Source organism: Bos indicus x Bos taurus, chromosome 18 (genome assembly GCF_003369695.1).
Source record: "Bos indicus x Bos taurus breed Angus x Brahman F1 hybrid chromosome 18, Bos_hybrid_MaternalHap_v2.0, whole genome shotgun sequence".
Lineage (NCBI taxonomy): Eukaryota > Metazoa > Chordata > Mammalia > Artiodactyla > Bovidae > Bos > Bos indicus x Bos taurus.
The window spans coordinates 39,959,696-39,974,236 of NC_040093.1; the positions used below are offsets into that span (position 1 = coordinate 39,959,696).

The 14,541-nt window shown below is 53.4% G+C and overlaps 1 protein-coding gene across 1 annotated transcript in view; it reads left to right on the top strand.

The window, feature by feature from the left end:
* The window catches only part of CNGB1 (cyclic nucleotide gated channel beta 1), a 69,374-nt gene that overhangs the window by 9,878 nt on the left and 44,955 nt on the right, over window positions 1–14,541 (top strand). Inside the window, exons 12-15 of the mRNA XM_027516437.1 lie at window positions 278–314; window positions 6,137–6,305; window positions 7,210–7,560; window positions 13,927–14,182. Coding sequence (XP_027372238.1) covers window positions 278–314; window positions 6,137–6,305; window positions 7,210–7,560; window positions 13,927–14,182 — 813 coding nt within the window. The remainder of the gene's footprint in view (window positions 1–277; window positions 315–6,136; window positions 6,306–7,209; window positions 7,561–13,926; window positions 14,183–14,541) is intronic.

Genomic DNA, 14,541 nt, shown 5'->3' on the forward strand with positions numbered 1-14,541 from the left:
CTCAGGGGAGGATGGGAGAGGGTTTTCATGCATAGAGAACCAGAGAGAGGGCAACCAAGGCAGGTGCCCACCTGGGCAAAGGAGCTGAGGTGGGACCAGGCAAGCGGTGAGCCTGATAGGGGAATGACGAGTGCAGCGGGCCACTCTAAGGGGAAGGGAGTGTCTCGGGTGCTGTGAGGATACCCTCTTACTCCTGGCGTGCCAGGAGTGCTGACTGAAGCAGGAAGGCCGGTAAGGAGCCCACAGAAACTGTTTCCCCATTTCTCCCCCCATACAGGAGTCTGATGCCCCAGTGACATGTGACGTGCAGACCAGTAAGTGACACCTTAGTGGGTCCTTGTGTGCGTCTCTGTGGGGTTGTTTGGTCTGAGTACGTATGGGCCAGGCAAGGACATGGGGATGGCTGGGGTAGCCAGTCTCCAGACCTGGAGCTGGGAGAGCCCACGCTCTGCAGGCCACACTTCAGGTCAGCCTGGCCAGGTAGCCAGAGCCTGGCCCAGAATCAGATGGTGGTTGGAGACCCCCTCCTGGGGACCGGGGAGCCGAGGGGATGGGCACATATTCAGGAACTTGGCCTGCCTTCCAGCTTCTATCCAGAAAAAATAATTCTGAGATCAAGTCAGATGAGCCTCCCTTCCTGCGAGGAAGCCCTGGAGAGAGTGTCCCATGGTCCCCTGGGCTAGTGGGTTTGGCTCAGCAGAGTCCCTGGTTATGGGGTGAAAGGAGAGAGATGGGCTTTCTATGGGGGTACTGGACGCCTTGAGCTGGGAGGGCATCCCCTTGCCTGTGGGGGGTATGTATTGCTTTTTATCTCAGCCCTGCAGGAGGACTGGGGCCTGGAGGGGAGGGCTGAGATCCAAAATCTGCTCTTCCTTCATGTCATAGCCTCTGGAAAGGCATGTGGGATATGGGGCACCCACACATCCATTCATGTGTTCATAAATGCTCATGGAGGGCTGCTCTGTGCCAGGCCTGTGATGAGAGATGGAGGTGAGCGGAGCAGAGTTCAGGTCAAGGGCAGTGGCCCTCTTTCACCCTGGACACAGGCCCTCAGAATGTGGGCCCTGGGTGTCCCAGAGCTGCCTGCCCCAGCCCCACTATGGTGGCCTTTATGACCCACTCCAGTATTCTTGCCTGGAGAATCTCATGGACAGAGGAGCTGGTGGGCTGCAGTCTATGGGGTCAGAGTTGGACATGACTGAAGCGACTTAGCGCACGTGGTCACTCCGACACAGGGCGGCACGCGCAGACTGGCTGATTGTGGAGCTCAGGCATGGGAGGCGATGGGGTTTGTATAATCATGGTAGTGTCGTGAAGGGAAGGCTCAGAGCAGAGTTCACTCAGTCTCGAGCTCACGGCCACGCTAAAGGGTGCAGAGCAGGGCTGCCCACGGCTATTGGGGTGGGCAGAAGGGCAGAAATGTGCCCAAGGTCACAGAGCAGTTGTCATGGGGCAGTGACTAGAGTCCCTTGGGCCCAGCAGCAGCTGCTTAGCCAGGCCAAGGTTAGAGGACCGGAAGCCCTTCCCTGGAACAGAGACCCATCCCCTCCACCCCCAGGGGCCAGTGAGAGATCTGAGGATGGACCCTCACCCCCCACCCACCCTCTGAACCCGCTCCCTGATCCTCTGAAAGCCAGCTGCAGGCAGGACCTAGCTGTGTGCCTGGAGCATGTGGGTCATGAATGAAACTAGGGGTGTGTCAGTTTCCTAGGGCTGCCATAACAAAGACCAGAAATGGATACCCTCAAACGGCAGAAATGTATTCTCTCTAAGTTCAGGAAGCTGGAAGTCTAAAACTGAAGTGTTGGTAGGGTTGGCTCTGGGGCTCTGAGGTGGGCACCATGCCGTACCTCTCTCCTGGCTCCAGTGGCTGCTGGCTATCCTTGATGCCCCTTGGTGTCTAGCTGCCCTCCAAGCTCTGCCTTTTCTGTGTCTGCCAAACCTCCCTCTCATGTCTTCTATAAGGAGGTGTCATTGGGTTTAGGTCCCTCCCATTCTAAATCCAGCATCACTTCACCCTGAGATCTTTAACTAGTGATACCTGCAAAAACTCATTTCCCAATAAGGTCCCACTCACAGGTAACAGGGGTTAGGACTGGGATATAGTTTCTTGGGGTGAACACTGTTCAGATAAGGGTGACCCCTCCCCTGCCCGGTCTCCCAGATCCCCCCATCCTTTCACTCATTCACTCCCTCTGTCTGTCCACCCCGCCACCCACTCCTCTGTCTTCTCCTTTGTTTCAGGGGTGGTGGCAGCTGGAAGCCTCTGAAACAAAAGGGAAGGGAGCCTGGGAGAGCGCAGATGGACACATGGACAGATGGATGGAAGGAAAGAAGGGTGCCCTGAAGAGAAGACCTGCTGGGGAGGGGAATGAGGTGGCCATTGAACTCCCTACCCTCCTTGAACCCCCTGCTGCCCACCCCCGCCACCAATCCCAGGCAGGGTGATGGGGAGCCAGTCCCAGAACTGCCTCTCAGAGACTAAGGCTGCCCTTTTCCACCTGAGCAAGGGGAAGGCCAGCCCGGCAGCCTGTAGGGTTTAGGCTGGACAGCGGGAAGACCTCCCACCAGAAGGCTGCAAGGACGCCCACGGGCATGGCTTTCAAAGGACACCCACACAGTTCTCAGGATGGTGCCTGACGCACTCAGCGCCCCCACGGGACAGTTTTTCCTGAAAGAGGATCTCCTTAGGCTTGGCCGTGTTCTCCCCCTCCAAAATTTGGAGGCCACTAGTGGATGACATCACATGCTTTAACTGACATTAAAAGCATATAGTAGTACATCAAACTTGTGATTGCATGATGTTACTGCTCCGGGTAAGGCTAAAGGGAGTACTTAGGCTTGAGACGTGGGTGAATTAATATGGCCCGCATATTGGGGTTGTTGGAAGGAGTCAGCCAGGGGTCCTGAGCCAGTTGCCCTGGGTCCCAGCTGACCCATAAGATGTCTTTGTTTCGGGCAAGGAGGATTTTAAACATTGGCATTAGTTGTCAACATTGAAAAATCAGGTGGCTTGGCACAGAAAAACCTGGCTTCTCTTGACAACTGGGAATATCGGGCTGTCATGGTCCCACACTGTGCGTTGGGGACAGTCTGAGTGGCAGCTGCCACCTGAGAGCAGGTGGCACCCTCCACTCTCATCTCCCCAGCTACATAGGCCTTTGAGTTTTGAGACCCCCGAGGTCTCAGACTGGCAACGAGGGGAGGGCAAGCTGGTAGAGGGAACAGGGTGAACATATGCCTGGCGGTGAGAGTGTACAGGGAGAGGGCTGGGCACTTCAGCTAATCTGGAGCCCAGAGTCCTTGATGCAGAAAACTAGAAAAGTCGGGGCCTGATGTCAGGGGACTAGGCTGTAGGTGACGGGGAGCTGTTGGAGGTGGTCGAGCAGGGCAGTGACTTCACAGAGATTACTCTGAGGCCAAGCAAGCATCGGAGGCAGAGAAGGCCACTGAAACAGGGGTTCTTGAACTTCAGGTGACATCTGGGGGTGGCTATGAAGAATGTCACACACCCAGACCTTCCAATTTAAAGAGTGGGAGCCTGATAATCTGCACTTTCAAGAAGCACCCACTTGCTCAGATGACTCTGACGGTGGTGTAGTGAAGAGGACCACACTTTGAGAAATACCCAGTTAGTGAGGAGTTAGTGCTTCAGGGGCCATAAGATGCGGGTCTGGGCTAGCGAGAGACAGAGAGAACGGGTGTCATGACCCAGTCGTGCCAGGGAGGATGGGGGTTTTAAGTCCAGGCCAGGGCTTTGCCAGCAACCCAGGGACCGGGTGGGCGGCTTGGCCTAGAATCCATGCCCCTGGGCTCCCTGTCAGGTGGTCTTAGAAGCAATAGCTCCCTCCCTGTATAGAGCTATCGACCTGCGCTGCTGGAGTCAGGACCCCATTTGGCTGCCCTGAAGACCACCCTAGGCTGGGAGGATACTGCACAGGAAGGGGTGTGCCCTGAGGCACTCCAGGGTGAAGTTTAAGCCCTGGATGGAGCAGCAGTTTCCATGTGAGTTTGAGCATCCATAGCGCTTCGTGGCTCCATCTGTGACCTGGGTGCCTGGACGGACCCTGGAAAAGCCGAAAGAGCTGAGAATCAGATGCCTGCGGAGAGGGTCCCACCTTACAGCTACAGGGACAGGAGGGCCCTGCCCCAGGATCGGTACCCCCTGCCTGCCTTTCTGACTGGTAATCTCAGGCACCATCCTCTTCTTTGGCTATAAAATGGGAACAGGCCTGGCACGGAGATGAAAGGAGAAAATGCTTGTAAAATGCCTACTGAGCAAGGATGGCATCCAACACCTGTCATGGGGTGGCTGCCAGTGCCGGGCAGGTGCTTCTGGGGCATGCTTGTCACCTAGGATAGCACCTGGGAAGTGAGTCAGGGGACCTGGCCCTGCCTCTGGCATCCTGTGTGGCCTTAGACACAGGTCTAAGGTCTCTGGTCTATAAAATGGGGAGAGGACTGTTCTTACCCTGCAGGGTTGCTGCAAAAGCTCATGAGCTCATGGGTCAGGGGATATTCTGTCCTATGGGTGACCCCTGGGTGTCAAGCAGGAACTTGCACCCTCAAGGCGTGGTCCGCATGAAGACCCCACACCAAGGCTGGGTGACGACATAGAACAGCCAGCACCTATGACCTGTATGTCCCACCACTGGGTTCAGGGCCACAGTGGGAGGGTCTTCCCTGGTCAGAATCCAGGGTGCTTAGAGGGATAGGGGAGATAGGACTGTAGTCCAGGATGTGGTGGGCACCTCCTCTGTGAGGCAGGATAACATCTGTACCTGGAAGACAGGAGGCAGGAGTGGGGAGTGAGAACTCTTGGAAGGCAGACTGCCCCTGAGCCTGGCGTGAGGGAAACACCCTATAAAAGAAAGCCTTAATCTGCATCTCAGTTTGCTCATCTGTAAAATGGGAAATAAATCATAAAAGAGGGAAAATAAAATAGGGATAATAGTTATTCCCACTTCAAAAGGTTGACGTGAGGACTAATTGAGTTAATCCATGTAGGTCACTTAGTACCGGGCCTGGCACATAGTAAATGCTCAATAAGTGTAGCTGGTGCTATTGTTGTTATTATCCTGCATTATGAACAAAACTCCCAGAGTCAGAGGAGAAGACTTGAGGCCAGCTTCCACTGAAAGTCACCATTAGTAATTCACACCTGGCTTCAGGCCCACCAAGAGCCCTGGAGCTTTTGGGGACCACCTGCTCCCAGGTAATCTTCAGCTTTCTCCCATTTTTCCTGTCTGGGGGTGGGCTCAAGCTCCTGATGAACTTCCCCTGCACCCACTTCTGCCACGCTCACAGCCCCACTTTCTCTGCCAGGGACCAGAGTCCACAGAGTAATGTTGAAAGTGAGATCACGTCCATGAGAAAGTCAAGTTCCCTTGGAGCTGGAGCCTCCAGTTCAAGAGAAAATCTTTCTAGACTTCCAGAGGCAGGTTCTGAGATTATGGGCATGAAGGGTGCTGTCGGCAGGGGTGGCATCTGGAGAACAGGCAGTGAACAAGCTCTCTCTGTAGCCCTCGGGACATTCCAGGCCATTGCACCTTGATATGGCAGGGTGGACTTTGAGCATAGTGTCACCTCATGGTGTCACCTACAATTCTGTGTTTGGAAGCATCGTTTCTGTACAGACCTCCAGGAAGGAGGCCCTGCTGAGAAACAAAGACTAACTATAATTGAAAAGTGACAGTGTCAGTTGCTCAGTTGTGTCCGACTCTTTATGACCCCATGGACTATAGCCCGCCAGGCTCCTCATTCCATAGGATTCTCCAGACAAGAATACTGGAGTGGGTTGCCCTTCCCTTCTCCAGGTGAGATCTTCCTGACCCAAGGATCGAACCTGGGTCTCCTGCATTGCAGGCAGATTCTTTACCATCTGAGCCACCAGAGAAGCCTTGTCTCAAAAGGAAAAAGAGAGGGGGAACTAATGGAAGGAGACAGGGTGAATTATTGTGGGCTTCAGCCCATCACTTTAGCACTGGCCTGGTCGTCAGTGGTCCCAGTGATGACTGCTGTTTCCGCTGCTTGGCTGAGAACTGGCGCGTGGCTGGTGATGACCAAGGCTCCCTGTGTGGTCCCTGGGACTCAGAGGCCCAGGCCCACTCTCTCCCATATCCTGTGTCCCCTGTAGTCAGCATCCTCCCTGGAGAGCAAGAGGAGTCGCATCTCATCCTAGAAGAGGTTGACCCTCACTGGGAGGAGGATGAACACCAGGAGGGCAGCACCAGCACCAACCCGCGGACCTCAGAGGCAGCTCCAGCTGATGAAGAGAAGGGCGAGGTGGTGGAGCAGACGCCCAGGTGGGAGCCAGAGAAGGCCCTGAAAAAAAGATTGTCTGGGAAGATAACAGGCATATGGTACAGAATCCCCATATGCAAAAGGGCAGAGAGCTGGGACCAAGCCTACCTTCTCCTCCCTCTCCCTCCCACCAGATACACATCTTTCTCCCCATGGGCACGACAGCTGCCAAGGTTCTTCTGTAACTTTCCAGGGCCTATCTGAGCATATGTGATCATGGATTCCCTTCATTTTTTGCACAAAAGATAGCATATCACATCCATCGATCTTACTACATTTATTCAACAATATACCTTGAGATCTTTCCGCATTGATAACATGGAGATCATACTCATTTTTTTCAACAACTGCATAGAATTTCATTGTATGGATATGCCAGAATGTACTTAACTTGTCCACTATTGATGGCCGTTTTTATTATTTTAAATAATTCTGCCACAAGCACTCTTGTTACATGTCCCTGAATGTGCATATATGGATATCTGCAGGGTACATTTCCAGAAGGGAATTGCAGGGTCATCAAGGAAAGGAGTGTGTAACCATGGTAGTGATGGCCAGGCCACCCTCCGCAAGGACAGGAGCTTCTCAGTTCAGTCCCTGTGGAGTCTTAGCCGCTCAAGTCAGGAGGCCTCAGGTCCATAGGTCCATAGGTCCATGACCTACATTGCAAAGATGGGGAAACTGAGGACCAGGGAGAGTGAGGGGTGACCTAGGGTTGGCACCAGGGTGGTTGGGGGCCAAGACAGGCCCCTGATGCAGGGAGGGAGCCTTCATTGCTAGAGAGAGGCCAGGGCTCCCCACGTGCAGTCTTGTGGTTATAGGACATCCTACTGAGAACTGGGGCAGGAAGGGGACTTGGGGTGCAGCTAAAAATGACCTCGCCTCTTGCCTCTGACCTCAACTCAGGGAGCTGCCTCGGATTCAAGAGGAGAAAGAAGATGAGGAGGAGGAGAAGGAAGACGGAGAGGAGGAAGAAGAGGAAGGCAGAGAGAAAGAGGAGGAAGAAGGTGAAGAAAAAGAGGAGGAGGAAGGCAGAGAGAAAGAGGAGGAAGAAGGCGAAAAAAAAGAGGAAGAAGGCAGAGAGAAAGAGGAGGAAGAAGGTGGAGAGAAAGAAGATGAAGAAGGCAGAGAGAAAGAGGAGGAAGAAGGCAGAGGGAAAGAGGAAGAAGAAGGTGGAGAGAAAGAGGAAGAAGAAGGCAGAGGGAAAGAGGAGGTGGAAGGCAGAGAGGAGGAGGAAGACGAAGAGGAGGAGCAGGAGTAAGACACTTGTGCGCCTGGCTTAGGGATGACCCAGGGAGGGGCTGCCATGGCTTTTGGGGTGGGAATGCTTTCTGCTGCTCACAGGAGCTCCTCCCTTTGTTCTGTGCTGTGTGCTGAACCACTGAGCACTGATCAGAGAGGCTAGGGGGCTGCTGGGAGACCTCCACTGGGCTCATAATGACCTTGGGATTCACAATACCCAACACTCAACAACCACCCCCACCCCATCCACCCCTATACGGGCAAACAAATGTAGAATGCACTTCCACAAGAAGGGGGTTTTGGGGAGAGAATCCTGAACCGTGAGAGCTGGACAGAAGGGCAGATGGTGAGATGGATGCATGTGGAGGTGACGCACAGACTGCTGGGTGCCTGAGTGGGGTTAGTGGGTAAGAGGCTGGACCAGAGATGTAAAGGCAGGTGTCTAGTCTGGTAGACGGAATTGAAAGTGGGGCTAGAGGAGGTGCCCAGGGAGTGAGTATGGATGAAGGAGAGACCCAAAGGCCAGATCAGAGTTCAGGAGGAACCAGAAAGGACCAAGGAGGAGGAGAGGGAGATGAGAAGAGTGTGGGACCTGGAGGCCAGTTGGAAAGTGTTTCAAGGAGGTGGAAGTGAACTGCAGCCTCACGAGCAGCCTGCGTGGCCCAGGAAGAGTGACAGTGTAACTTGAAGTGGGGGAGATGATCCTTCAGAGGAGCCGGATTGTGAAGGCCTTGAACTTGACTTCCTGGGAGCAATAGGGAGCCACGGAAGGTTTGTGAGCAGGGGAGTGACGCAGGCTGGCAGCTGCACTGTGCAGAGATTGAAGCAGGAGGAGCATCGAGGTGGCTGGGTGATTTAATCTCTCCCCTGATCAGACCGGGTGATTTAGTCTTTCCCCTTGATTCACCCCCCTGGCATTGTTCCCTGTCCCTGTCGTTCTGCCCTCTGTGGTACCCCTTGGCCCACACCCTGCCTCCCTGTCCCTTTGGCTATGGCCTAAGGCAAGATAGCACCGCGAGTGTTAGGAGCCCAAGCTTTGCTTCTCTCAGCAGAGTGACCCGGGTGAGCAGCAGGTGGGCATAGAACTTCTGCCTCTGTATCTGTAAAATGGGAGGTCTGGCAGTGGGGATAATAGCCCCTGCTGAGTGGCCAGAGGGCCGGCTGGGAACAGATGCAGTAGGACCTGGTGTGGAGTATGCGGTCCATCAAAAACTACCAACCTTCTCATCTCTACTAAGGGTCGTTTTTAGTCTCAGTCAGGAAACAGTTAAATCATGAGACCACACAGGATTTGGGAGCTAGAAGCCTGCTTAGTCTCATCTGCTTTGAGTCCACGCTTGCCCAGTTCACATATAATCTTTCCATCCTTAGCAGGAGGCCACATAACTACTTGCTTGCCTCCAATAATGGGGTGCTCACAACCTCTAAAGGCTATTGATTCCATCCACACATACCTCTGACTTAGAAAATTATGTCTACTGCCAAAACTAAGAGTGCTTCCTTTTGGCTTCTGTAACCTGGTCCTAATTCTGCCCTCTAGGCCCCTCCAGAGCCAGGATGCTCTCACTCCCTTAGGTGAAGACCTTAGGTGCTGCCTGGGTTTTCATTAGTACAGCCCTATCTGCTCTCTCCTTTCCTCTTGCCTCTGGGTATAGTGCAGAGCCCTGAGCTGTTCTGCCAGAACACACACATGCCCAACACTCAGGCCTACAAATCCCTTTATATGCCATGGCTCTTGAACTAAACACCACTGGAAGGCCAGGGAGCCAATGCACCCAGGCACACATACTAACTACACATATGTTCTCTGCCTAATACACACGGGCACTCCACACATATCTGCACTGTGCATACACACCTGCACACAGACACAGATGTGCTGGGTTATGTGCACACTTACGTGTTGTCAGGGCACTTATACCCACACACAGCCTGCAGACAGGCACAGGTGCATTCACCTGCATGTATCCACACTATACACAAGCACATGCATACAGTTACCTACAAACACTGCCAGGCACGTACCTGATCACACAAATATTTGCCCAGAACTTCAAACTCAGGGAACTTTGGGACCTAGGGCCCCAAGTAAGGACAAGGGTCTTGTGATGACAGAGTGGCTGATCCCAGGCACAATGCCAGAGGCTGTCAGGCGTGGGACAGGCGGCTGGGCTGTTGCTGCCTGGGGAAGGATGCTCTTGCCAGCTCTGTGGAGACACAGGGGTTACTGATGACGCGCAGGCCCTGGTAACGGGCAGATGGTCGCCTAGCGACCTGATCTCTGCTGGCAACAGCTCGGCTTTTCCTAGCAACCACAGCCTTTTGGTCCCCACCTGGTCTCCCTGGGGGCGTTTCTGCAGAGTTCCCCGCACATCCCCTCAATCTGATTAGAAGCAGGAAGGATTGGAGGCTCATCCACCACTCAAGTCACACTAGCTCTGGAGTTCGCCTTGCAGACTCGGGGCTGGGCCAGGGCTCCCCATTTCTCCACTGGCACGCACCGACCTGGGGCTTGGGATGAATGTCATTGCCCCCCGCTGAGCTCCTGCATCATGGGCGTCCCTGTTGGCAAAGACAGCAAGACCCAAGTAGGTGCCTGATTCTCCCTAAGGGCTCCCCTCCGTTCTTTCGGGGTTGAGGGATGCTGGGCGAAGAGTCTACAGTGAGGTCCTTGAGCTGGGGACACGGCCTGCTTTGTGACTTGAGGGAGGAGCAATGGGCTGGTAAACTCTTGCCAGAGGCTATAGCTGCTGCTTCCCACATCTTTAACTCAGAGAGCCAGGATCTCTGTGTTCCTCGCCTCAGCCGGTCTGTCTGAGCCCCTGCTTGCAAATTCCAGGAATTTGGGAGCTTTCCAGAAGCTCATGGCCTGCTGCTTCTGGGCAGGTCAGGAGGGGGCCTTGGCAGGCAGTGGGAACACTCCCAACCAGGGGCAATAAGATTTTTGTGTACATGGGTCCCCAAACAGCCCCTGGTGAGGCTGATAGGGGCACCGTAGGGCCTGTTATGGTGTATCAAGAGCTAGAGTTGTTTGTGTAAAATGTTCTTCCATCTCCGTGGGTGATTCATAGATCGCCTCCTCCTCTGGGATTAATAATAACTATGACAGGAACAGTCTTAATAACAGCTGTCAAATATTTGATGAACACTTGTGTTCCCTGCCACATGCTGTGCCAGGGCTCCTACTGCCAATCCCATTTCACAGATGAGAGAACTGAGGCCCAGAGACAGCAGCCCACACATCCAGGGTGCCCTGGCAGCAAGCGCAGAGCTGGGATTGTGTCCCAGGTCAGGCTGGGGTCTTAAGCAGACATCTGGTACTGCAGACAAGGAATGGTTCAACTTACCTGTGTTTAGAGATGGAGAATCCAGATGACTCTGGACAGGGGGAGATTTTTTGACTTTTCTCTTAGCTTCTTACTGGCACTTCTGACCTCACTCAAATAAGCCAGGCTGGGACTTCCCTGGCAATCCAGTGGTTAGGACTCTGTGCTTCCAATGCAGGGTTATGGCTCTGATCCCTGGTCAGGGAACTAAGATCCCACATGCCATGCAGTGTGGCCAAAAAACAAAAAAAAAGGCCAGGCTGTATGGTAGAAGCTGCACAAGTCCTACCCATTTGCTGCTGCTGCTGCTGCTGCTGTCGCTTCAGTCATGTTCGACTCTGTGTGACCCCATAGATGGCAGCCCACCAGGCTCCCCCATCCCTGGGATTCTCCAGGCAAGAACACTGGAGTGGGTTGCCATTTCCTTCTCCAATGCATGAAAGTGAAAAGTGAAAGAAGTCGCTCAGTTGTGTCCGACTCTTAGCGACCCCATGGACTGCAGCCTACCAGGCTCCTCCATCCATGGGATTTTCCAGGCAAGAGTACTGGAGTGGGTTGCCATTGCCTTCTCCACCTACCCATTTGACTGATAAGCAAATGGAGGCTTCCCAGGGACTTGCTTTCCAGGCCTGATTCTATAATGAGCAAGACCCCAGCAAGTCTCTGACTGGGACTGTGGGAAGTTCATTTCCTGGGCCTTCGTGCTCTGAGAACCGAGGAGGCCACTGCATCTGTTTCAGGGAAGGAGAGTCAAGTCAGCTTCTTGCAGCACCAGCCCATCCACCCCTTCCAGGCAGGGCCTTCTTCTCTGTTAGGCTTGGGGGCATGGTTTCTGTAATACTTTTAGAAGCCCTCCAAGAACATGGGCTTCCCAAGTGGTGCTAGTGGTAAAGAACCCGCCTGCCAGTGTAGGAGATATAAGAGATACAGCTTTGATCCTTGAGGTGGGAAGATCCCCTGGAGGAAGGCATACCAACCCACTCCAATATTCTTGCCTGGAGAATCCCAAGGACAGGGGAGCCTGGCGGGCTACAGTCCATAGGGTCAGAAAGCGCAGACACAACTGAAGCGACTTAGCATGCAACTGCTAAGTCACTTCAGTCGTGTCCGACTCTGTGCGACCCCATAGACGGCAGCCCACCAGGCTCCCCCGTCCCTGGGATTCTCCAGGCAAGAACACTGGAGTGAGTTGCCATTTCCCTCTCCAATGCATGAAAGTGAAAAGTGAGAGTGGGGTGCCATTGAAAAGCAGACCCAACAAATGAATTTTAAGATGGAAGAGAATATTTTAAATATAATATTAACATGTTAATCTTCATATAAATGCAGTCACAAAATAGAATTTTAAAAATATATTTATGGAGGAAGGGGCCCATGTAGGCTGAAGTGCCAAGCCCTGTGAAAGTCATAATATGCCTTTTTCTTTAAGAAAATCTGTTTCTTCCTGGGCAGGATAGAATCTGACAACTCAAGGCCCCTCACAATGGAAATATGTATACAATGAAGAGAAAGAAAATGTGTTGGGTGCTTGAATCCTCCAGACACTCACGTCACTCATCCACATCACCTGGGGCTGTGCAGACACTCAGAGGCTGGCAGTGGAGTATTAAGGACTTGGCACTGGGGTCAGATATACCCATCTTTTATCCAGGTTCACCTGGTACAGGGTATGTGACCTTGGCCAGGCCATCTGACCTCTCTGAGCCTCCAATTACTAAGCTCAAATGGGATCAATCGCAGCTGGGCTCTTAGGGTCATTTGGGTGAGGATTTGGTGGGACAAGTGCTTGGCCCTGTGCCTGGCACTCAGCCCTTGGGAACTGCTGTGATAATATGATTGCTGGCTGATTCCTTCTCCCAGGCTGCTGTCTCCAAATCAACTGGGCCCCATCTCCTCACCCACCTCAGAGGCTGAGACTTGCCCCTTTGGGTAGAGGATGGGGGATCCAGGTTTTCTGGGCAGCAGACGCTAAAGAGCGTCCTCCGTGAGCCCCTCGGTGACAATGGTCCATGGTGTGGGTTGAGGCTGCTAGGAGGCCGGATCTAATTCTAACCACAAAAATCACATTAGCCCTTGGTCCCAAGCCATCATTTTAATCCAGAGATTGCACACAGGCATCTCAGGGCCCAATTTAGCCTGGAGACAGGCTCTTTGAGATATTGACATATTAATATAGATGTCAATATAGATCATACAGATTTTAATATAGATATTAGTTTGGATTAATTATCAGCCTCTAAAGATGGGGAGATTCCACATTCAAATGTGTATGTAGTTCAGTCTTTTCTTGAAAATCAGCAGATCTGGCCGCGGGGCACCCATTCCAGGCAGAATGGGGTTGCTGATTCAGATGGGCAGGGGTTCTCTGATTTGCCATATTCTCCTCTGCTCCCTATAGTCTAACCCTGGCCCCTGTCACTCATGTATGCCTTTGCCTGGGCCAGGGGCCCCTGAAACCTTCAGCAGTTGCAGTGTGGCTCTGATCTCATGGCATGCAAAGAAATCAGGGTGTGTGTCTGTCTTGTGTGATGTGGGACAATATGCTGTGTGGTTTTGGTCAGGCCAATTGACCTCTCTGGGCCTCACTTTTCTCATACCTCCTTCTCTGCCTCCATCTTTAAGGTTGTTTGGAGACTCCAAGAGGGGAAATGCTGGGCATAGGTTTTGAACACCATACAGTGCCCATTAGTCTTCCCTGCTGGAGAGGATGTTTCCTCAACACCGTGCTCCAGAATTTTCTTCGCACATGCTGTTCTTGTTTCCTGGACACCATTCCCCACCTGTTTCCAACCCAATCTCCTCTGGGAAGCCCTCCTTCCTAGCAGAATTGTGGCTTTGTCCTTCACAGCTGCTTGCTCCAGCACATGACGCAGACTGTGAGATTGTTAATAGGACGTGGTATCTGCCGCCTGCCCGGTGCCGGGAGCTTCAGAAGGCCGAGGACCGATCCTTAGGCATCTTTGTGCCCCAGCTCCTCACAGAGCCTGGCACTCAGCACAGCTGGGAAAACATTTAATATCCCTAACCCCAGACCTTGCCTCCTGCCCCCTCGCAGTCACAGTGTCCTGCTGGATAGTTATCTGGTGCCACAGAGCGAGGAGGACCAGAGTGAAGAAAGTGAAACCCAGGACCAGAGTGAAGTGGGCGGAGCCCAGGCCCAGGGCGAAGTGGGCGGAGCCCAGGCCCTGAGTGAAGAAAGTGAAACCCAGGACCAGAGTGAAGTGGGCGGAGCCCAGGCCCAGGGCGAAGTGGGTGGAGCCCAGGAGCAGGACGGAGTAGGCGGAGCCCAGGACCAGAGCATCTCACACCAGGTATGGAGCAGCGCCAGGCCTCGTGCCCCGGCTACCTTGGATTCCTGGGCCTAAGTCAGTGGAAGGGGCTGGGGCCTTGTTCACTTTGTTTACGGAGGGTGAGGGTTCAGCTGATGAGATGCCCACTGAATAGAGAAGAGTGGGATGGTAGTTGCTGTAAGGCCCTGCTTGTGTCAGGGATCAGATGGCATCAAGAAGGGCCTTGGCGACATGGCCATGAGTGGGCAGCAGCGGTCCTAGACTCCAGTCCTCATATGGCTATGTGACCCTAGGTAAGACCTTACCTTGGGCCTCAGTGGTCACCTCTGTAAAATGGGGCTAAAAACCTCTCTCCAGAGTTTTGTACATGGCTGTAGGCT